At 39.3% G+C, this 25797-nt stretch overlaps 1 protein-coding gene across 6 annotated transcripts in view; it reads right to left on the bottom strand.

Moving 5' to 3' along the window:
- Positions 1–25797, bottom strand: part of FRMPD4 (FERM and PDZ domain containing 4) — a 265339-nt gene that overhangs the window by 57131 nt on the left and 182411 nt on the right. For all 6 annotated transcript variants that reach the window (XM_072135945.1, XM_072135948.1, XM_072135951.1 and 3 more), the window contains one exon: positions 23330–23490. In XM_072135945.1, coding sequence (XP_071992046.1) covers positions 23330–23490 — 161 coding nt within the window. The remainder of the gene's footprint in view (positions 1–23329; positions 23491–25797) is intronic.

The raw sequence follows: 25797 nt of genomic DNA, 5'->3' as shown, positions 1-25797 counted from the left end.
AAAATAAACGTAAAATAAAAAAGGAAATGGCAGACTGTGCCTAATTGAAATACAACCCTGGGCCCTAATAAATTTTCCCACTTCGGTCTTTGCGATGGATATGTGCGTCACTAAGCGCAAAACACAGTGGTCGCAAGTCTCACTACAAATTGCTCACAATTTCCTAGTAGATGCACTGCAGCAACTACAGCCACCAGCAGATCAACCAGAAATCAAATATATATAACGCTACTGTAGGCGTAAGTAAGACGTTTGGATTCTCCTATGGCTATTTTCTAGCCAAGTATTAAAGCACACTACTATGCAAGATGAGATGACGCTGAGTTATGAAAAAAATAAACGTAAAATAAAAAAGGAAATGGCAGACTGTGCCTAATTGAAATACAACCCCGGGCCCTAATAAATTTTCCCACTTCGGTCTTTGCGATGGATATGTGCGTCACTAAGCGCAAAACACAGTGGTCGCAAGTCTCACTACAGATTGCTCACAATTTCCTAGTAGATGCACTGCAGCAACTACAGCCACCAGCAGATCAACCAGAAATCAAATATATATAACGCTACTGTAGGCGTAAGTAAGACGTTTGGATTCTCCTATGGCTATTTTCTAGCCAAGTATTAAAGCACACTGCTATGCCAGATGAGATGACGCTGAGTTATGAAAAAAATAAACGTAAAATAAAAAAGGAAATGGCAGACTGTGCCTAATTGAAATACAACCCCGGGCCCTAATAAATTTTCCCACTTCGGTCTTTGCGATGGATATGTGCGTCACTAAGCGCAAAACACAGTGGTCGCAAGTCTCACTACAAATTGCTCACAATTTCCTAGTAGATGCACTGCAGCAACTACAGCCACCAGCAGATCAACCAGAAATCAAATATATATAACGCTACTGTAGGCGTAAGTAAGACGTTTGGATTCTCCTATGGCTATTTTCTAGCCAAGCATGAAAGCACACTACTATGCAAGATGAGATGACACTGAGTTATTAAAAAAATAAACGTAAAATAAAAAGAAACTGGCAGACTGTGCCTAATTGAAATCAAACCCCTAATAAATTGTCCCACTTTGGTGTTTGAGGTGGATATGTGTGTCACTAAAAGCTAAACACAACGGTAGCAAGTCCCCCTGCTAATTCCTCACAATATGGTACTAGCTGCACTACTAGTGCCAGCAAGCCCAGCCACAAGCAAATAAAAAAAAAAAGTATAACGTTATTGTAGCCCTAAGAAGGGCTGTTGGGTTGTTGTAGAATCACTCCTGCCTAACAGTAAGCTAATAGAACACCCTAACGCTTTCCCTGACCAGCAGCAGCTCTCTCCCTAGCGGCATCCAGACAGAGAATGATCCGAGCAGCGCGGGCGGCGGCTAGTCTATCCCAGGGTCACCTGATCTGGCCAGCCAACCACTGCTATCTACGTGTAAGGGTACCACGTCATGCTGGGTGGAGTGCAGAGTCTCCTTGCTTGTGATTGGCTCTGTTTCTGGCCGCCAAAAAGCAAAACGGCGGGAGCTGCCATTTTCTCGAGCGGGCGAAATACTCGTCCGAGCAACGAGCAGTTACGAGTACGCTAATGCTCGATCGAGCATCAAGCTCGGACGAGTATGTTCGCTCATCTCTAACTCTGACCCATTGTAATCAATGGGTCTTTTCAGACTTGCATTTTTTTTCACGCGCACACGTGCGTTTCTTTTAACGCGCGTTTAAATCTTGACATGCTCTACTTTTGCAAGTCACGCGCGTGAAAAACGCACCATACAAGTCTATGGAGATGCATCAAAAACGCATTGCACTCTGAGACACTTGCAAGTGCAATGCAAGTGCAATGCGTTTTTCATGCATCAATTGCCATAGAAAAGATAGAGCTCAGTCCTGAGTCCATTTCACGCGCATTTTCTGCGCATTGAAAAACGCATTGAAATTGCATTGAAAACGTGCGTGAAAACTGAGAAACTGAACAAACTCTGACTGAAAACTGATTGCACTCTGATGCAAAATGTGCGTTTTTCACTGACCAAACCCTGATCGCACCCTGATCAAACTCTGACGTGATCTGCAACGCAAGTGTGGAAGGGGCCTAAAATAAGAAAGTCTTAATAAACTGAGCACCACTTTGGGGCGTTTCATTAAATATTTTTTACTGTCTATCTTTTTTTAATAGAAATGTACTTTGTTAATTTGAGAAAAATGTCTACTTCCCATATACCAGCTCCACATTCACGCCTTTTATATCAGGTATCATACATAACACACCTAGAATCAAGCCTCAACAACAGATGTTACCCTACACCACATTGAGTACATGACCATAAATGTTGCCATCATTGCTGCTCCCTAGTATGGCTTTCCACTCTAGTTTTCAGCATAGCTCCCCTTGCTTCCTTTGATTACTTGATGTCCATAAAAGATTATACCGTACATAGAACCTACATTCAATGTGTGGTCATTCCCACTGAAAATTTTCACTAAAAAGTGTTTTTTTGGTTACAATAGGTATTAGTCAGCTTTTTTAGGTCACTGGAGAAAAGAATTCCCCACCTTTGCTAAATTCATAGCTGATTGTCATGTATAGATCCAAAAGATTTTATTTTAATCCATATTTTATTGAGTTCATTCCTTTTGATAAAATACATTAGTAGTGGCAGAAATCTGCAGCCCTGTGAGTTTCAGAGCAGGTAAAAGCCTTGAGTGCATGTTGTTTAGCTCTAAGAGCATGGTCCAGATGGACTGTATGGTATCATGCTCTTAGCTGAGAGTGTATGGCATCTATTTCTGTACAGGTCTCTGTCCATGGATGTAAACAAGAATGTTTTCATCCAATGACAACCAACAAATACTTCTGAAGAATAGAGAAAAATAGAATAGGGACATAGTTACATGACATTTCATTTATAATGATTACACTTTATTTACACAAAATCAGAAAATTATTTAATGAGCATATTCACTTAACAGGAAAAATACACAAATTAACATAAATCCTTGAATTGTCCTCATCTGTAGGTAAAGCTGTTATTGAGAGGTTTCTTCATTATGTCCACTGGCTAATTTGCTTGTTTTTCAATAGTGATCACAAAAGATATCTGTCTATCCTGCTTCCTATATATTTACATTATTACCATTGAGGGGCATTAACCCCTTAACACCGTGCCTGTTTTCCATCTTAATGACCAGGCTATTTCTCTATTTTTTTTATCAATGCCTTCTACAAGCTATAACTTTTTTTTTTTTCTATCAATATAGCTGTATGGAGTTTTGTTTTCAACAGCAGCATTTGTAGTTTCATGTGAACCACTGATGAGTTGTTATTAAAAAAATATATAAAGAATGCAAATTATTATAGACTATCATGCTTGTAACTCATGTATATTTTAAAGATGTCTAAATAAGGCCTGAATTCTGTTGGACCTTTACAAGCTGTAAATCTTTCTCTTTTCTTGGATTTAACTATTGTTGTACCAGGGCAGAGCTACAGAGGAACTGGGTGTTGCGCAATTAGTCTTAAAAACAGCCAGTAACATAAAGCACATAAAACACAAAAAATGTAAAGCAAAAAGAAAAAAGAGATAATCAACACAATCTGTGGACAGATGGAGACCCTGACATGAATGTTACACATTATTACACATTGTCTCTTTAAAATCTACCGGTGCCTTTTATATGTATTAACCATGAATGCTGCTAGGTTGTGTTAAATCTCAGAATAAAAGACAGTATTAGCTCTCAGCAGACAGCGGGAGGGAAAAGCGTAGAAAGTGTGTATGTGTGGCAGGTGGGTTACAAGTGCACCAGGGTGGTCATGCAATAGCCAGAGAACCCCCAAAGCACTTGTGTTTCTTTTACGTAAGGATAAAAATTATAAAAGTTCTAAAGCAAAGCTCTAGATAAATATATAGAGCAATCCTGCTGCTGGGAGTTACCCAGCGGTATTTTTGTTTAATACATATAAATTATAATTTCCTCTAAAGGAAATCTACCACTAATATTAAGTGAAATTAAACTACACAAACCTGCCTATTACCCTCTTTTCCTCTATCCTGGCCCTGGTCTTTATTATGTTGACAACCCGGGATTGTTGTAACAAAGCGTTATTAAAATCAGCAATCCCAGGCTGCCGTTTGTAACTCTCTTTTTTTACAGTGATCCCAGCGTCTCAACATTAAAGAAGATCAGTGCTGGGATAGTGGAGATAAGGGCTATAGGTAAGTATGTGTAGTTTAATTTTACTTCATATTAGTCATAGATTTCCTTTGAGTACTCTGCAGCCTTCAACAACAAGTAAGCTTTAGCAGAAATACTTCATGACATACTTGCTCCTAACAATTTATATATTCATGACCTCTTAAAAATGATGTCACCAAGTGCAAGCAACATAAGAATATTGTTATTGCTTTATTATGACACACTAGCTCAAACAAAGTGAAATAAATAATGCTGCTTCTGTAAAGTACACAGCAATTCAACAAATCACAGTCTATTGAAACTGACAGATGTCAGAAAGAGAACATATCTGAAATGAATAAGATACTACAACAAAATCTTGTTCTGTTCATCCTCCAAATAACTGACTGACATGTACCCTTCTATCTATGTTATAGGATGTTTAACTTAATTATTTCAGATGTATCAACATAGAGACCAAACTTGACAAAATTGCTATAAATTGGTGAATTAAAACCTTAGCCTATAGCCACGCCTCTGTTGTACTTTACATATCATCAACTTGTGCCATACTATTATGGCGTGCTGTCATTAATTCTGTATGGCAAGACTCATGGGTTGAACCCTCTCCACACATGGTGAGTGACTGTTATATTATACCACTGCTGGTACTGCTGCTGGGCGACGACATATGATATGTGACACCATATTGGATGAGGTTTTTTCCCCCATTTGTTGTCATTTAGGGGTGCAGATTTTTTCCCTGATGGCTGGTAGTCTACAATTCTATTGCAATACATTGCATGAGAGATCAGACTATAGCTTTAAACAAAGTTATAAAATACCAAAGTCATTAGCATATTTTTAAAAGTAAATTTTAGAAGAAAGGAGGCCATCGATAAAAAATATCAAAAGATTACCATAGTTACAGTGCCTGGATCTATGAGTAAGTAATAATAATAGTATGGCAAGCATTGAGTGTGGGTGCATAGAGAGGCTTACCGGTAACACCCCCGTTCGGTGCTGGCAAAGCTGCCAGCGGCTTCAAAAAGATGGCAGTGCATGGAAGTGATGTCATCAGGGAGTGGCGATCAATCGCCTTGACAGCTTTGGGTCTTTTGAAGACCCAAGCCTGTCTCGTTTTATTACAATGTGCGATTGGCACATTTTAATGAATGAGGTGGAAAATCTCCATATACTGCTATACTATAGTATGGCAGTATATGTTGAGATTGATCAGACAACCTAAGGTTAAAGTAAATTTAAAAAAAAATTAATAAAAAAGCCTAAAAATTCTAATCGCCCCCTTTCCCTAGAACTGATATAAATAAAAATAAACAGTAAAAATAATAAATACATTAGGTATCACCGCATTGGAAAATGCACAATCTATCAAAATATTTACTGCGTTTAACCCTGGCAATAGTGCCCAAAATAAAAATAGCACTTTTTTGTTCATTTTGAAAAATATAAAAAATTCTATAAAAAAGTGATCAAAAGGTCCTACAGTCCTAAAAATGATAGCATTGAAAACAACATCAAACATAGGAAAAAATAACACCTTTCACAGCTCCATATCCCAAAATATGAAAAACGGGTATTGTTAAATTTTATATATATAGATTTGTTTTAAAAAAGTTTTCCACTCACCCAAGTTATATTGTTCCGAGCAGCGCTCCCGATCATGTGACCCAGGGGGAGGAGTTTGGTCATGTGATTTCTGAGGCGCGGCCCAGACCGAGTGACGTAGGGGTAAGGAGGGAGTTCTCTCCCCTGCATCACTCAGCTGATTAGTTTAAAAGGTGAACGTGTTGTGAAGTCAGGCAGGTTAAGATTAAGACGGTCTCCGTCGAAACGCGTCAACCTATTTGTTTCCTCGTGTATATGACGTTTTAACTAATAAAAGAAAGAATATTGGCATCGTACCCATGTGATGTCTGCCATGCTGTGCCGGTCTACCACTACCTTTTCTTTCAAATTATGAAAAAGTTATTGGCGACAGAAAATGGCAAAAATTAAAAAAACATTTTTGTACAGGAGGTTTTAATTTTTGTAAATGTATGAAAACATTATAAAACCTATACAAATGTGTTATCGCCGTGATCAAACTGACCCAAAGAATAAAGTAGACATGTCATTTGGGCTGCACAGTGAAAGCCGTAAAATCCAAGCCCACAAGAATACAGCGCAAATGCGTTTTTTCACCATTTTCACTGCATTTTATGTTTTTTTCTCACTTCCAAGTACGCGGTATGGAATATTCAATACCATCATTATGAAGTGCAATTTGTTATATAGAAAACAAGCCATCACAGTGTAAAAATAAAAAAAGTATAGATTTTAGAGTGGGGAGTGAAAAATGTAAATGAAAAAACAAAAAAGCGAGAAGTCATTAAGGGGTTAATGTTTTACTTTACGGTATTAAAACTATATAATAATGGTATGTACATAAAAAACAAGCTTTTAGGAAACAAGCGAAACTACTACTTTTTTTGTCAATTTCACCACATTTGGAACAATTTATATCGCAGAAAAAAAGTCCTGATACTGCTCTGAAACTGGAAACATAAAATTGTAATGGCTTTTGGAAGGTGGAGCGTGAAGAAACATAAAAGCAAAAATTATAAAGGGCTGCAGGAATAAAAGGTTAGAGTAAGTGAAAAATATAAGAGGGTAACATCATGCTGTAATAACAAAGACTACTAATAGTGTATTTCTTCAATGTTATAGTGAAAAATATATAAATAAGTTTTTTTTAAAACAATTTTAATAATATTTTTAATGGTATACAGGCACTGATCGAATACTGAATTACACATTAAAATACAGTACAGTTCATGAGAAATGTAAATTAAACTGCCTGAAACTATTTTCTCTTCTAAGATAATATCAGCATTCAGCTTCTGAAACAGGTCTGTAGACAAAGTCGGAAGCTTTGGCCATATCAGGGTTTGGGGTGTAAAAAACATCAAGTGGGACATTTATCATACACTGGCGCCCGTGCCCACGTTGGCCACCCGCGACCCCCTCATGACACGCTCCACTGGCGTGAAGGTGTCGGAGAGGGCTAAATAGTGGCGCAAAGGTCCTGATAAATATGCCCTCAAGTGTCTATCAGAGAACCCACAGTGAAAAGGTCCCAAAAAATTCCATCAGTAAGTAAGCATCTGGTAGCACTACAAATAGCTGAATCATCGATATCCCTAGCCACTAACTTGTGTGGGACCATAACTTGTAGCATTTTAGCCTGCAATTCTCAAACAAATGGTTTGTTAGTTGGAACTGAATACAAAAAATAGGTGAGGTGATCGTATCTGCCCTCTGACACTAGAGTCTGACTCTAGTGTTAATTTTCATACTGAATGCTGAATTTGCTAAGAGGCTCTGGCCTGGTCAGACCTGGTGGAGATTTCAGCTCAGGCAGAGACTTTAGTAATTATGGCTAGTCAGAATACTCCATAAATATCTGATGGATGGGGATCTGATCACAAGGTTAAACTGACTGAATTGTTCTTCTAAGGGCCTTGACCCTTTAGCTTCTATTTGACATGTTCTGTTGCATTGTAAAGATGCTATGTCAGCTCATTCTGGTTGATGAATTCCCATTGCTCAAACATTTATGCAATATCCCATCAACAGTCCATGTTTCCAGAAGACAAACTCTTCAAGTAAAGTCCTTTCTTAGATTAACTTCCATTACTTGTATGACTATTATCAGGATGGTTTTACTTGCTATAGCCAAAGTCGCTGGGGCACATTTACTAAGGGCTTTGCGCCTGTTTTCTGACTAACTTTTGCACTTTCTTTTAGGTACAGGTATGCACAGGGGGGCGTTCCGGCGCTCAAACATGCAAAGTCTATTGCACGCCATATAGGTGCACCACAAAAAAGTCAGTGCTAGTGTGGGAAGGTGACAGATTCATGATTTCTGGTGCACATTCTTAATGAATCTGGCGCACCCAGCATTATACAGGGGCGGAGCACTTTTAGTGCAGTTTCCTACATTCTTAGTTAATGTTCCCAACTACATTTTGCATTTATTAATAAATGGCTTGATTGTATAAGATTTTATTGTGAGACACGCTTCTTGTACTGCCATGGGGCTAAAGTGAAAAACAATGTCCACATTATATCTAAATCTAGTGATATAACAAAGTATTCCACATCTTGCTTGGAACTGCTAAAAAATCGAAATCTTGTACAAGGAATTAAAGTTACTTTAATGATGTTTTAATGACCAGGCAACATCTCAAAAGAATTGTTGAGAAACAAAAACAAGGCTTGAAACTTGTGAATTATTAAAATGATTATCTGCCTGGTAATGAATCTTTTATCAGCTAAGCTGACTTTCCTTTAGTTCAATGTCACCCACTTATCAGCTATAGTATTTAACTGCATCCACTGAGAAGAAAAATTCCAATCCTAAATAAATATTTGAACTGTGTATCATTGAATGCATTGGTTTTATGCTGGGAATTAACCCTGTAGTGGCCAAAGGCCTGATACCTGATTAGCAAAAACATAAGAGCCAATGGCGTAACTTGAGGCTGAAGGGCCCCAGTGCAAAGTCTTTGCCCGGCCCGCACTATAATGTATGGTTAAGAGTACTAGTCTTCTTATATAGGAAAGTGACACCTTATGTGCTCCCTATGCCTCGGTTGTGAATGCATCCTCGTCACCCATTCAAGTTTAAGCGCCTGATAAAAGCATAATCCTATCTGTTTTCATGACTGCTGAAAATGGCTATATCCTGCAGTGGACTATGAGCACATACTTTTGTACTGTTGTGTGGATAACCTCTTTAATTCATCTACAGGGAAAGTTCTGAATGCACTTGGCTATGTAGAAATACTCTATGTAATACACAGTATTATTTAAAACAATAAAATCTTACAGCTCTAAATGTCATTGAACATGTACATTGCAATTGTCTCTCTTGCGATACAGCATGGCACTTTTCTGTTAGCCCAAATTGTGTAGATTTTCAGTTGTGTGATGGTGTGGGAAGAGGTTAAAGCTGTTGCACATGGCTGAGTACAGACAAATAAACCCAGTCCATGTCTGGGAATTTATCACTGTAGATACTTCCCTTTTAGAGCTTTTCCACACATCCGTTTTTTTTTTCTTCATGGCTTAAGTAATGTTTACTGAAGCATTCTTTTCTATGTCCGTTTTTTCCACCGATCCTCAGTGGCCGGAAAAACTTGTAGGGCTTGTCTTATTTTTTTTAATGCTTGAACAGATGCAAATCTTACCATTATACCATCAGCAATATGCTGACACTGTGACTGTAAGATCCTGTCACAGACCTCAGGTCTGCTATTGCAATGATCATCATCAAGCGAAAGTGGCAGAAGGTGGGGGGTGGGGGCGTGACTATTCCCCCAACATGCATTTAAAAGGGTTAAACATTATGGTGTTATGCTAGGGGGTCAGCTGTTAGTTACAGCTGACCCCCCCCCCCCCCTTCATGCTTCCTAATGCCAGTTCAGATTCCTGAATGCATCCTTAGTCTGATACTGCTAACACTTACTAACTGCTCAGTCATGCCCCCTCCTTCTGTAACACTCATACACTGCCCAAACTTTCCTTGCTCCTTGTCGACAGAAGACAGGATCTTGAGATAAATATATTTCTCTCTGTATAGAGGTATTGCACAGGGGAGCGGGTAAATGTCCTGACATTATATATTGACATAGTAGCTATGCAGTGGGAATGGAGAAGGAAGCAGAGCAGAGTGCAAGTGAGCTGCAAGCGGACTGAAAATAAGATGTGACCAGCACTAGAGACTGCCCCTCCCCTTTACACCAACCAAATTCTGAATGTAGAAGAGCCTGCAATTTGAAACTGATGATGTATGAATAAAAAAAGAACAAAAATAAAAAATTCTCTGTTTAAAAAGTGCACCTTATTTTAACTCAAAAACTTAGTACCATATTTTATTATTGATTTCTTGTGTTCATAGCCTTTAATGCAGCATAATGCAGCAAATATCCACTCCTAACACCCGCTATCAGTGCTAGCACCAATTGTGGGTGTTAACCTTTTACATGCTGTTGGCAACACTGCATGGCCCCAACCATCTTGGCTGTGATAGTTTCCCCCATGACGTCACGATCAGTTGCCATGCCAGCTTGGGGTCTTTACAAGACCCCAGGATTTGTCATCTCTGTTACAATATGCCAGTGACATGTGCAAAATCCCCATATACTACTATGCTGTAGGATAGCAGTATATGGTAGAATCTATTAGATCCTTCAACCTAAGGTTAAAATAAACAATAAAAATCATAAACATGTTAGATATTGTCACGTCCCAAAAGTCCCGATCTATCAATATTTAACAACAGTTATTCCAGTCAGTGAACCCCATAATAGAAAATAGCACCCAAATGTCCGAAACGCCACTTTTTGCCATTTTGTGATGTCTAAAAATTTAAATAAAAAGCAATAAAAAAGGTCCTAAAGTCCGCATAATGGTAGTTTTGAAAACTTCATCTCATCCCGAACATTTACTAAGGGCTTTGCCCCGCACTTCTGTCCGACTTTGCATGTTCTTGTGGGGAAAACGGCTTGGACAGGTATTTAAGAAGTGTCTGTGCCGCTGTTGTGTCGCACACAACCATCTTGTGGTGCAGCTGCACTGGTCTCCATACAACATAAATTAGGAGGCGTGCTGGCGCTCGGTCCAACTGAGTCACACCGAACACCGTATTTAACAGTTGGTAAACTCTGTTGGGCCAGAGTTCCATGATTTCTGGCGCACATTCTTAATGAATCTGTCGTACCCAGCACTATACACAGAAAGAGCACTTTTAGTGAAGTTTCTGTCTTTCTTAGTAAATGTAAAATCTATATAAATTTGGTATCTTTGTGATTGTACTGACCCAAATAATAAAGGGGAGGTGTCATTGGAAGTGCGCAGTGAAAACCATAAAAACATAGCCCAAAAGAAAATGTTGAAAATGTGTTTTTTTTCGTCAATGTCACCTCCTTTGGAATTTTTTTCCAGCTTCCCAGTAGACAGTATGGAATATTAAATTTGTCCACTAGGAAGTACAACTTATTACACAGAAAACAGGCCTTCATATAACTCTGTATACAAAAATATAAAAAAAAGTTATGGAATTTTGAAGGTGGGGAGAGAAAAATGAAAACACAAAAACAAAAAAGGGCTGTGTCCTAAAGGGGTTAAACTAAATATTAGACATGATTAGAAAATCTTATTAGCACTACACAGACAGAAATGTGTGAAATAATATTGAAAGTAAATGTCTAATATCAGTTGCTCTGGGTTTTAGCAAAAATGTTTTGTTTTTTTTAATAAAATGGCACAATTTACAGACTGATTTACTAGCTATGAGAAGCGATTGACGAAGGTTTCTAGCGATTCAGGGCTTCTAATGCTTTAGAGAAATAATTGTACAAAGTTTATTGGAAAATTGGAGAACTTCTCAATATAGAGAAAACATAGTAATGCCCCTTTTAGTGATCCAGGCTTGGCATTTAGATAAATCCTCTCCATATTCAACGTCTAGTTACAATTCATAATAAAACAAGAAGGGCTCCAATGCTGATTAACACGACACCTCTGTCATTAACTGAGTGATTATTAGCCCTGAGTGCAACATATTCCTGCTGTGCCAGACATCTCAAGATTTGCTTACTGTTCTCCAGAAACAATCAAAAAAGCTCAAATTAATATTGCTGAAAAAAAATTGTAAATGTAGAAAGTTATAAAGCTATGGAATTGATGTAACACATTTTCTTTACATATATAGATAGATGAAATATTAACTTTACCTTTTGTCTATCAATAAAATTGTACTTTTTTAGGATAATGTATCTTCATAAAATTAATTTAAAAGTATTTAAAGGTAAATTTACAGTATTCTAGTGAGCCAAAACCAAAGTCAAAACTGTGCTGCAGCTGTGTTGTCCTGGCCATATTTCTCCTGATTTCAGCATCTGACCTACTCTCTGATTAACCCCTGATTCTGTGCATTAACTTTCTTGATATACGTTGGTCAGCTGTCACCTAAAATGTGACCACTCCTATAGGTATCAATGAGCTGGTTTGTGTTGCCTAATGCTATGCCTTTATTTAGAATGGAGTTCAACCTTTACATAGAATTTTTACTTTCCTGATAATTTTTATTTGCAACAAGCATATGGGAATATCATAAACCCCTAACAAAAACAAATGAGGCAGACACAGCAATCTTGTAAAATATCTTGTGGTCATGCATGTACATTAAATCCTTACAAAGATGCAATAGATGCAAGAAACAGCCAAAATATTAAACACAAAAGCAATAGACAGAACACACTAGAATAAAAACACTTAAAAGAGTGCAATTGTGCTTATGTCTGGATAGTATCCAAGCCCCAGAACTAGGTTGAAAATCGGTTGGACCTGATTCGCCATATTTTCGCCAAAATTTGATTAGAGCCGAATCAAATCATGACGAATCACGTTAAAAACATATATTTCCTGGCTGTAGGTAGCCTGTAGGGTGTTGTAGAACGTTGTGCCATGCTTAAATATGCATAGGGAGCGTGTTTTGGTCTTCAAACAATACTGTGTTTTAGTATAGCAAGCACATGACAGCCGCTGCTCTTAGAATCGCTTCACTCTTCAATTCCATGGGCACTTACAGAGGCCAACTAAGCAAAGGTAACGTCTGTGCCACCTTGAAAGGACTCAGCTGAGGGCCAAGATCCCACTGTAACATCAAAGATTGCATTCTTTTTACACTGACGTCAGATGATTCCATAAGTCATGACAGAACCTGTTCTGTTAAACGCAGATATATGTAGAAACCCCCCAAAAGAGTGAAGAGGGTGTCAGCAGTAATTTAGCATTGACATCATTGATCATTTTGCTCTTCATTTCAGCCGTCAGTGTCTGCTTTCAATCAGTCAATAATCCATCATCAGTATTGCTAAAGCCAAAAACAAACAGGAGTGGATCCAAAACAGAGATGACCAGTAAATGGGATATTTGCATGTCCTCTGTGTTCTGTATCCACTCCTGCTTTTGGCTATCAATCCACAGGCTTTTCTTTCCTTCTGACAGATGAAATGAAGGGGAAAACTAAACATAGTTGCAACATCATAGAGCGGTGGAGGGTGAACACAACAATATGGAAATCACAGAGTGTTCCAGGGAGACAGCGGTCAGTTGGCAGTAGCATAAATAGGCCGCAGAGTGGCACAATGACAGAGCGTGGAGGTGGTGGCGGCAGCAGCAGAAGGAGGCCACAGAGTGGCACAATGAAAGTGTGGAGGTGGCGGCAACCTGGTAAGCCACAGAGTGGCACAATGATAGAGAGTGTAGGTGGCGGCAGCAGGAGCCCACAGAGTGGCACAATGATACCGTGTGGAGGTGGCGTCAGCAACAGCAGCAGCAGGAGCCCACAGAGTGGCACAATGATATAGTGTGGAGATGGCGGGAACCTGGTGAGCCACAGAGTGGCACAATGATACAATGTGGAGGTGGTGGCAGCAGCAGCAGGAGCCCACAGATTGTCACAATGACAGAGCGTGAAGGTGGCAGCAACATGGAAAGCCACAGAGTGGCACAATGACAGATTGTGTAGGTTGCAGAAAATTACAGTCCCTGGTAAAGATGGTAGGAGGAAGATTGAGAAACTGAAAGCAGATGTGTGGCATCAGATGGGTGGCAGCATCAGAATAGTGGCTGAGGCAGGTAGTTAGAATCCAGACTCATTTCTCAACGTTTGGGGGAGGCATCATGGATGATCTAATCTGATGCATAAGGCATGGGAGTTAAAATCAGGGCCGATCCAAGCCTGATTCATATTAACAAAGGTCAGTCTCTCCACATTACTGGTGGACAAGCAGGTTCTCCTTGGGGTAACTAAAGTGCTGTACAAGTAGGCCACCAGCTGCTAGTGCAGGGTCTGCTCCACTTGATGCTGCTGCTGTTGGTGACGGCTACCCTCCTCACTAGGCGGGTGAAGGAAGTTGCTCATTAAGGACTCCAGGCTTAAGCTGCTGCTGATGGAGCTGCTATTGCTCCTACACCCCCATCTACCCACAGCAGCCGTGGAAGTAGTATGTGAGGGATCACTGCCAGGAATCCCTCATTCAGACCTGACAGAGGATGGACAATGGCGCACAAAGGCAGACAGACAGCACATGCGGTGGGAAATGCCGAGATTGCAAATGGCTGACAGTTTTTATAGGGCTGTGTGACATCACATAAGCCTGCCGGTTGCTAATTGGCTTACAGGTCTGCCGATGTCATAGAGGGTGTTCCTTTCTCCTTCCCAGAGTTCTCTGCCCCATGTAACACGTTGTTCTTGCGCCCATTTAGCTAAAAAAGAGGGAAAAAAAACTTTGTTCCCACGAATCAGTGTAAACTTCGGATTCGTGACGAATTGAATTTTCTGTAAATTTCGTATCAAATTCCACTTTATTAGAATCGATTCGCCCATCTCTACGTAGAAAATTCAAAGAAGTAAAAGAATACAAATGACCACTAGCACAATGACAACAAAAGAAATAGCCAGGAAATAGCATATAGAATATACAGTTCTACAGAAATAACAGTAGAATACCTAAGTATAAACAATATAAGCCTAAAAAGGGTGCTTACAGTCCAGGACCTAATGGTTATCATAAGTGGTAAAACTTGTTGAGATTGGTTACACAGAGGCAAGGAGGAACAAATCAACTCAATGGGGCACATTTACTTACCCGTCTCATTGGCGAACCCCGCCATGCGTTGTCCGACGATTATTCGGGTCTGCCGCCATTCACTAAGATCGTGCGTCCAGTTTCCTGCATCTGTCGCTTCCCTCGCTGAGGTCCACCGAGGTTCACCTTCTTCTTCCTGGTGCATGTGAGTGCTAATCTTGTGACACAATTTGCTTTTTAAATTCTAGCTAGAAACATTGCACCTCAGTCAACAATCTATCGCATCATCAAGAAATTCAAGGATAGAGGTTCCATTGTTGCCAAAAAGGCTCCAGGGCATCCAAAAAGGACCAGCAAGCACCAGGACCATCTCTTTAAAGCAGGGTTTCTCAACCTGTGGGTCGCGACCCCAGCGGGGGTCGAACGACCAAAACACAGGGGTCGCGATCCTATTACGTTTTTTGCCGCGATTCGCGGCAAAAACAGAGTATAACATGTGTGATAACTCACTGCTTGAGGCCCTTCCTGCTGTATACAGGGGAAGCTTAAGGACCTGTGGTGATGTCATCATCACATGACCCTCTGGCTCCACCTCTATACAGACTCCCGCGGAACAGACTGCTCTGCTCACAGTGAGTAGAACCTGAAGCAGCAGGAGGGGAAGCACTAGAACTGGGGGCAGGAGATGGGGCAAAACTGGAGACAGGAGGGGGGACACCAAAACTGGGGGCATGAGGAGGGGCAAAACTGGAGACAGGAGGGGGGGGGACACACCAAAACTGGGGGCAGGGGAAGGGGCAAAACTGGAGACAAGAGGGGGGGACACACCAAAACTGGGGGCAGGAGAAGGGGCAAAACTGGAGACAGGAGGGGGGGACACCAAAACGGGGGGCAGGAGGGGAAGCACTAGATCTGGGGGCAGGAGAAGGGGCAAAACTGGAGACAGGAGGGGGGGGACACCAAAACTGGGGGCAGGAGGGGAAGCACTAGAACTGGGGGCAGGAGAAGGGGCAAAACTGGAGACAGGAGGGGGGGCTAGAATTGGGGGCAGGAGGGGGGGACTACAACTGGGGCAGCAAATAGAGGAACCAAAACTGGGGGAGGAGGGACAGTATTATAGTAGTTATATTCTTGTACATAGGGGGCAGTATTATAGTAGTTATATTCCTGTACATAGGGGGCAGTATTATAATAGTTATATTCTTGTACATGGGGGGCAGTATTATAGTAGTTATATTCCTGTACATAGGGGGCAGTATTATAGTAGATATATTCTTGTACATAGGGGCAGTATTATAGTAGTTATATTCTTGTACATAGGGGGCAGTATTATAGTAGTTATATTCTTGTACATAGGGAGCAGTATTATAGTAGTTATATTCTTGTACATAGGGGGCAGTATTATAGTCGTTATAGTCTTGTACATAGGGGGCAGTATTATAGTTGTTATAGTCTTGTACATGGTTTGGGGTCACCGCAACATAAGGAACTGTATTGCGGGGTCACAGCATTAGAAAGGTTGAGAACCACTGCTTTAAAGTGTTTCACCTTTGGGATCGGGCTACCAGCAGTGCACAGCTTGCTCTGGAATGGTAGCAGGCAGGTGTGAGTGCATCTGCACGCACTGTGAGGCAGAGACTCTTGGAGCAAGGCCTGGTGTCAAGGAGGGCAGCAAAGAAGCCACTTCTCTCCAAAAAAAACATCAGGGACAGACTGATATTCTGCAAAAGGTACAGGGAGTGGACTACTGAGGACTGGGGTAAAGTCATTTTCGCTGATGAATCCCCTTTCCGATTGTTTGGAACATCTGGAAAACAGCTTCCAGACAAGGTGAGCGATATCACCAGTCCTGTCTCATGACAACTGTAAAGCATCCTGCAACCATTCATATGTGGGATTGCTTCTCAGCCAAGGGAATCGGCTCTCTCACAGTCTTGCCTAAAATCACACCCATGAATAATGTGTGAATGTCCTCCAAGAGCAACTTCTCCCAACCATCCAAGAGCAGTTTGGTGATCAACAATGCCTTTTACAGCATGATGGAGCACCTTGCCATAAAGCAAAGGTGATAACTAAATTGCTATGGGAACAAAACATAGAGATTTTGGGTACATGGCCTGGAAACTCCCCAGATGTTAATCCCATTGGGAACTTGTGGTCAATCATCAAGAGATGGGTGGACAAACAAAAACCAACAAATTGTGACAAAATACCAGCATTAATTGTACAAGAATGGACTGCTATCAGTCAGGATTTGGTCCAGAATTTGATTGAGAGTATGCCAGGGAGAATTGCAAAGGTCCTGAAGAGGAAGGGTCAACACTGCAAATATTGACTTGCTGCATTAACTCATTCTAACTGTCAATAAAAGCTTTTGTTACTCATAATATGATTGCACTTGTATTTCTGTATGTGATAAAAACATCTGACAAACACACATAAAAACCAGAGGGCAACAGATCATGTGAAAATATAATATGTGTGTCATTCTAAAAACTTTTGGCCATGACTGTACAATATGTGAGCTCCAAAAACAAAAAGATATGGCTCTTAAAAGAGGGGACAAAAACTGAAATGAAAAATGGAAAAAGGGCATTGGCAGAAAGGGTTAAAATGCTAAGGTTAAAAATGTAAAAACTTTGAATTAAAGTACCTTTCACCTCCCACAATTTTTACTCTTTTAGAAAATAATTGTGGTCCTTACACAGTAGAAATTGTTGAGTAGATAGCAAGGTGTGTATTATCCGTTGAGGGGTGTCCTGCACACACAGGGAGGGGTAGGGAGGAAGGGTAGGGAGGAAGGGGAGGGAGGGAAGGGGTGGAGGTAAGGAGCAGGAGGAGAGAGGGAATTTTTCTTTTTTTTTCTCTCTTTTTTTTTCTTCTTTGCAGGTCACAGATATTATTCAGAAAGGGGTAAATCGGGTTAGCTTTTGGCCAACCTCCTTACAAAAAAAAAGAGCAATTAGGGTGTTCATTCTATATAAAAATTATTGGGACTATTGTGCAAGATCAGGGGGCATTTTGGAGAGCTTTAGGCTTTTTTTTATCAGTCTTTATATAAGTCAGAAGCAGAATATATGGACAGTCAACTAGATAAATATTTAGAGTCCATTTTACTTTCTTGTTTATCATAGGAGCAGGAGCAACCTTGAATAGTCCCATAGAGGCTGCAGAGATTTCCAAGGCTATCACTGGTTCTCTGCTTGATTCATCTCCTGGATTAGATGGCTTGCCCTTCGTTTTATATAAAAAGTACATTAAGGTATTGTATCCCATACTAGAGCAAGTGTATGTGACTGTCTTCTCCGCAGGTGCCGTGCAGGAGTCAATGACAGAGGCCGCTATAGTATTGACAAAAAGGACAAAAATGAAATAGAGATGGGATCTTATAAACCCATCTCTCTATTGAATTATGATATCAAAATCTTAGCGAAGATCTTCTCTTTTAGGCTTAAAAAGGTAATCTCCTTCATTGTCCATCTGGGGTTTTTGGGATTAGAGCTTTAACTAGCCTCACCATTTAAAGGGAACCTGTCACCAGGAGACCCATTTTTAGCACTCCCCCAGTCCCCACAAACCATAGTACATACACTACCAAAGTGTTTTTGTATTAAAAATTGGTTTTACAGAAAAAAAGATATGTTATATTGTATCTTTCATTAGCAACTGCTGTGTGACTAGGCAGTTGCCTTTTGGGAGGGGCTGGAAAGGAGAAGTTTCCCCCCCACCCTTGGGATTCAGCTTCTCCATGTGACCTTTTCAAATATATGAAAACACCCATCACTGGGCTTAGCGACGCCCCCTGCTCCTCTACAGCCAATCCCGAGTGTGGGGAGTTATTCATATATTTGAAAAGGTCACATGTTTCCCAAGGGTGGGGGGGAACTGCTCCTTTCCAGCCCCTCCCAATTGGCAACTGCCTAGTCACACACCAGATGTTGATGAAAGGTACAAAATAACATATCTTTTTTTCTGTAAAACCTATTTTTTATACAAAAACACTTTGGCAGTGTATGTACTATGCTTTGTGGGGACTGGGCAAGTGCTAAACTAGCCTTAACTAGCTTTAACTAGCCTCATTGTTTAAGGAGGATTATTGTTATGTGAACAGTATTAATAATTACATTTCTTGTCTTGGGATGGGTTTTTCTCTTTCTTGGTCCTCCTTTTTGTCGCTGACTTTGTCTGTTGCTGATCTTTGTTGTTTAGGTTTGTGGGGGTGGGTGGTTAGGGGTTATAAAATTCTTTATTGTAATCAGGTATTTTATATATTTATACTTCTGTATGATATTTGTATTTTTTTTTTGTATACCATATGTATGTAAATTTATCTTTATTAATAAAGCTTAAAAAAACATTATGTAATACAGTAAATGCCAGTATTTTAATTCTCCTAAATATTTAGATCTTTTAAATATTTCTATTAGATATAAAGAAGTATTATTATACCACTCCCCATATAGTTTTCTAAAAGTAAAAATAGAAATATGTAGGTGTTTGCTTATTTGTATTCTCTTATTGCAGTACTTCATGTCAGCTGTGTCCCAAATGTGTGACGTCTATCCTCCTGGAACAGTCTGTAACAGGCTATAAGCTGCATACGAATGAGGCTTTCACCTCAATCCTGAAATAAAATGTCTCTGTGTGCATTGCTACATTTATAAGTTTTTCATTTTTATTAATATTTCAGAATGGAAAAATAATATCTGTAAGGACATGAAGAAACTATTTCATTCAAATAATGCTTGTAAATGTTATTCTGAGAATTGTATATTTAAACCATGATTGACTGCATTCCCTTCCCTACTTTCTAATCAATCTCTTAAATGCTCTGTCGCTCACCGATAGCAGGCTGACTATTCTGTAAGCATAACAAATATACACTGAAAAACAACTCATCACAATTGTTGTATTTGCTGTTTAGGTGAACTACTAACTGGCTACCAACTCAATTTCAAATAAAATAGTTTGCCAGACAATTTAGTACATTCAATTTATGATAGTTAAAATAAAAAGTAGTTTTCTTACGAAAGGTAATCGTCCTAAGACTCTACTTCAATGATATTATTAATAATAATAAACTTTCATTTCCATAACACCATCATATTCCACAACAAATTACCGGTTACGGGGCACATATACAGACAAAAAAGGACATTAAAGAGTAATATCATGGTCATATGAAATAATAAGAGTTAAGGTCCTGCTTACAAGAGCCTAAAGAGATATTCCCACATTGACAAGATTCCTAAATATACTCAGGATAACAAAATAATGCATTCTCTGTTCACTGTTAATAATAAAATACAGCATTTCCCAGACATATTTACAACCTGTCTTTATCAATCCTTGTGTTTACAATTTTGGGTGTCCCTGGATCAGACCGTAACTCTTTTGACTATGGTTAGATTGTTCCCATAAATAGCTTCTTTTGTCTGCACAAAGCAGTGCTCTCTGCATCCTGCCCCTCCCCACTGCATTACAAGACCAGCTCAGACATGCACTTCCTGCCGGCAAGCAGCAGTGTTCAGAGATTTACTCTACTAGTTACAGGCAAGATCAGGTCTTTATCCAGGAGGGAGCCATATAGCAGAGCTATATGGCTCCCTCCTGGAGTGTTATAGGTGAGTTAGCAGAGCTGAGAGTGTCATTGTATTTTATATCCATCACATGAATCTCATTATCTCTAACCTATGATCTGTCTTGTCTCTCTTTTTATATGTGTCAGATACTAGTGAATGTTCACAACCTAAATCAAAGTATAGATAAACACTGTACCCTAATTATCCAAGCACATAGTCAGCAAACAGCATCTCATAGCACAGAGGAATCATGAAGTGTCGGCTAAGTGAGTCCCCGCCCACACTCTGGAATTTTACAATGACCATCAATGAGTTATAGGAGCTAATACAGCAATAAAACTGAGTTGAGTAAACTTGTAAAGTAAGGGGGTTAAAAATATTCTGTATTGCGTAAACATCACTAGGGGATAAAAATTTGAAAACGTTCTTTAATGGACAAATCCCTTTAAAGTCTATGGGGCACATTTACTAAGAATAGTGCAAACTGCACTATGTGCAGTTTGCCTGTATAAAGTGCAGAGGGCGCCATATTCATGATTTCTGGTGCCGTTCTTCATAAATCTTGCTCCCTTCACTTCACCGACAGAGTGGCCCAATTTATTTTGGTGTACCTTTAACATATGGTGTGCAAGACATTTCTGTCAGAATTTGCATATTAAATCAATGCAGGATTAAGCAAACTGCAGCTGCGCCACAAAACGGTCAAATGGACACAAATGTGGGGCAGGCACTTATTAAATATCTGTGCAAGCAGTTTGCACCTAAAAGAATGTGCAAAGTCGAACAGAAAACTGGCGCATGGCCCTTAGTAAATGTGCCCCAATGAGATTAATTAGCATGTAGGGCACAGATGTCAAACACAAGGCTCACATGCAGAATTCAGAATGCCATTTCATTGTATGGGGACCCCTGAGGTACCCTGCTAAGTTTTGGGGTTTTCCTTTAGAAAGAAAATGGAAATGCCTTTAAAGAAGGAGTTGGTGGTTCAGAGAAGGATGTTACTGCCAAGAATGTTAGTTGTAAGAATGTATCTTTGTAGTTTTATTGTATACATTCTTATAAACAGCCCTATAAATGCATCCATAAGGCTACCTTGTGAATATACCTTGAGTTTTAAACCTATTCATTCTAGACACAAAGTTTACGATCCCTCAAACTTTGATAACAGTCAAATACAGAATTTAGTTTGTTTTATAGAAACTAAATAATATTAGAAATATTTGCTATTCCAATACTAGAAATTTTGATTGAATAGAGGAATCCATGATTCTGGATCATCTTGAGCAGTCACTGACCAAGGATACATTCACATGCGGTATGTGGGTGGTATGTGCGCTGTGCGGGCATACTGTTGTGTGCTGAAGAGGAGGAGGAGGAGGTGACCCCTCCTCCCTCCATAGAAAAAAAAGGCGCACGGCCGCACACTGCCGCTGCGCCGCCATTGCCGTCTATCAGGACGTATATGTGGCCCCAAATTTGTGGCGGCATGTGCGTCCCCCCAGACTCCCATGTGAATGAGCCCTAACAGGAGTTTCTCTCTCCCAATAGGATACAGCATTGATTAATGTGTCAAATCTCCTTTTGTGGCACTATAGTCAACTTGATCTTTATAGGTTATTTTAAAAAAAGGGGTTGCACAAAAACTGAGCACAACGTCACTGTGTATTTAGGAGCAGATTTATCACTTAGAAGGAATCTTACGCCTTTTTTATAGTCATATTTAGTAGATACTTTAACCAGTACAGTGTTATGGTCAGAAGTGGATCTGAGACTTTGACTAAAAATTTGCAGAAAAGCCTAAGTTTATCAGGCAGCCGTGTGGGACTGGAATGAATTTCCAACTTTTTGCAAATAAGTCTGTCGACAACAACTGGATTCACTCCCCCAAGAAGTGTCTAACAATACAGATCTGATACTGTTTATTAATGTACCTTTTTTATTAAACCTAATGGAGGAGATCCTCTGTATCCATGTGTTACACAGACAGATTCTTGTGCTGTAAGAACAATCTCTTTCTGCCTGTGGCTTACCACAACTAAATCAGAAATGTGCACAAGAAAATATTTTTTTTAATTATTTCATCCTTCTTCCATTCTTCTTCTTTCTTCCTTTATTAAGAAGTCATCATTCTACATCAAATCAAACTGCTAACAACGATATCCTAAAACATGTTTTTGAAGTAGTTGAGTACAAACTGTCTAATTTTTTTAAAATCTTTTGTCTATATGTGGCCATTGGTAAATATATCATAACATTATAACTTAAGAAAAAGCTGTGGCAGCGACAAAACAAAACATATTATCATCTGGTAAGTACAAAAACCTATGCTTTTCGAACTTTAGCATCCTTAGTTATGTTATGGCAACATGTAGGTTTTTGTTCCTACCACACAATTGCATAGGGTCAGACAGTAGGTGTTCTCCTTACGGATAGATTGCCAATTAAGGGGGCTACCTTTCAAGGTAGCAAAAGGAGGCATTGTTTTCCATTTAACACCTTGGAAAACTCATACTTAAGACAATTGCATATGCAGTTTTAACGGATTCATACATATAAGATTTTGAATTTAATTTCTGTAAGTGCATCTTCTATTTTTGGATTTGGGATTTACCGTACTTGGCAACTAACCTGCAGTGTGCACATCACCATGTTTTTCATATCTTTCTGAATCTCATTTTCCTGAAAAAGAGCTTTGCTCCTGCAACCCCTTCCCCCTTTCCTGCAATTGTTCTTGCATACCTGAGGTTTTACAGGGCTGTCTATTTTTATAGAAGGCTCATGCAGTTCTGGCCTTTTTTGTAGCTTTGTAAATAGAGGCTGCATTAGGAGGAAATATATTCATAAACATTGACCTATCACATGATAAATAAGAACACAACTTGACATATGCAATATTCTTATTGAAATAAGTCACTTACCTGGTGTTACAGAACGGACAACAACAGGCTTTTCACTTCCTGCAACAAACCCAAAACCGAGAACTGGATCTCTCCTCATTTCCACATTTCTAGGTGTGGGAGGGTTGATTTGGCAGCTTTCAATACGGGGGTCTTCAAATGTTGCTGTTTGTGTCAAGTGACTGTGGAAAAAAATATATCATGCAGTTTAGCACTTTTGTTTGAACTCTAGTATAATTCTACAATCATATTTCATAGTACATTGTGGAGTACAACCTTATTATTCTCATCAGTGAGTTGCTTGTTACTTTTCTGCAATTATACTTTAAGCACCGAGGACATGACATAAAGTGTTAATTATCTGAAGCCCAGAAGTAACTATGTGTTTTACTTCATTTAAAAGATTCTGATGGTGTGGAAAATGTTATATCATTAGCAATTAAGATTAGATTTTGTGTCTTTAAAGTCCTCTCATCATACCAGAAATTATTCACTTCAGCTTATACAAAGTTAATGGGTGTTATTCAGTCAAACAATTCACATTCCTATTATTATTTTTCTTATTTTTTCTGATAACGTTTCATGACACTATAAATTATTAAACAGAATTTCAGAAAGTAATGATAACAAACCTAAACGTAGCAAACAGAAAGGACAACTATGCCAGTATCCCAAAGGAGTCTGAATTGGTCATCCAATTGAGAGTTTGTAGCCAAATATACTCATGGAGGTTTATTTCTCATTACGCAGCTCCTTGCGATAGTTCTGTGATTGCAGATCATATGATTGTCAGACTTAAGTGGTGGGATATTTTTTATAATTAGGCAGGCTCATTGTGACATTTCTGTCTTTTGAGCTCTGCTGCCATCAAATTCATGAAAGTGTCTTTGGCTCTTGGAAAAACTGCTGGGAGTGTTTTATGCTGTGTGGATTGTTTGCGACAGTCGCATGAAAAGTCGCAAAAAAAACACAGAAAAGTCAAAAAAAGGAGTGGGAGGAACTATCATCAGTTTGTGCTAAAACTTACACCTAAATGGAAATTTGCACCAAATCGCAAATCATGAATTCAGGCGTATTGTGAAAACTAGTCAATGCTAGTCATGAATTTGGTGCAAGCAGGGTCTATGTCTTATGTTGATTTGGTGCAATGGAAAGTCGCAAAACAGCATTTGTACCACAACTGCGCCAAAACAATGCAAACAGATAAACAATGATAAATTACCCCCAGGATGAGTAAAATAATCGCATGCGCATACACCAGGAAGTAGTAGTAGAGTTACCTTTCGATTTTGCAAGTCATGAATGGCAAGTCATAAATCCGGCTTTACACGACATTGCACTAGCAGTGCTTATATATCAAACTATTATTTCTGAGTAATAAACAACAGGAAGGGAAAATCTCTTCACACGATCCAGCTTTCAAGGAGACACCAGGTAGTAAAATCTTTATTTTTAGGTAAAAAAGACAATAATAGCCACGAGATACACATGTCACAGCAAAGCGGTCTACGCGTTTCGGATATCACATATCTTTATTCATGACTACCTCTGGGATACATGCAAGGCAATATATACTGGTTGAGTGAAAACACGAAATGGATTCCTCACGTGTTTGAACAATAATCCTAACAATAGAACCTGATGTATACATATAAAAACATATGAGAACAAACACTGGCAAAACAATGGAATGAAAATAATCAATAATGACAGATCATATCCAACCTTTTGTTCATGCCTTTTGGAACTCTCGTGTCCAAGGTGAAGATCCAGAAGGTCTCACGATTGAGCAACTTACGTCTGTGATCTCCTCCACGGACAGGTTTCCACACCTTCTCGATGCCCATAAAAGTAAAGGAACTACAATCCCCATGGTGCATAGCTTGGAAATGCCGAGAAATGCATTAACTGCATCCTTGTTTCTCGCATCCAGTAGATGTTTCCTAATGGGTATTTTAAGAGGACCTCCTGTGCATCCAACATATTGGATATTGCAACTTCTACACATAATTACGTAGATAACATTTGAAGTATTGCAATTAATGAAACCGGAAATATTATATTTTACACCCGTGCTGCAGGAAACAAATTCTTTTGAGGGATTTGCAAACTTACAACACAGACAAATATTATGTCCACATCCATAAAAACCCTTGGTGGATAACCAAGTATCTCTCGGTTTTTTAAGGCATGAACAAAAGGTTGGATTGATTATTTTCATTCCATTGTTTTGCCAGTGTTTGTTCTCATATGTTTTTATGTGTATACATCAGGTTCTCTTGTTAAGATTATTGTTCAAACACGTGAGGAATCCATTTAGTGTTTTCACTCAACCAGTATATATTGCCTTGCATGTATCCCAGAGGTAGTCATGAATAAGGATATGTGATATCCGAAACGCGTAGACCGCGTTGCTGTGACATGTGTATCTCGTGGATATTATGTGTCTTTTTTACCTAAAAATAAAGCCTTGAAGATTTTACTACCTG

This window comes from Engystomops pustulosus, chromosome 2 (genome assembly GCF_040894005.1).
Source record: "Engystomops pustulosus chromosome 2, aEngPut4.maternal, whole genome shotgun sequence".
Lineage (NCBI taxonomy): Eukaryota > Metazoa > Chordata > Amphibia > Anura > Leptodactylidae > Engystomops > Engystomops pustulosus.
Note: the sequence above shows the minus strand (reverse complement) of the source record. Positions and strands in the feature narration are given on the sequence as shown.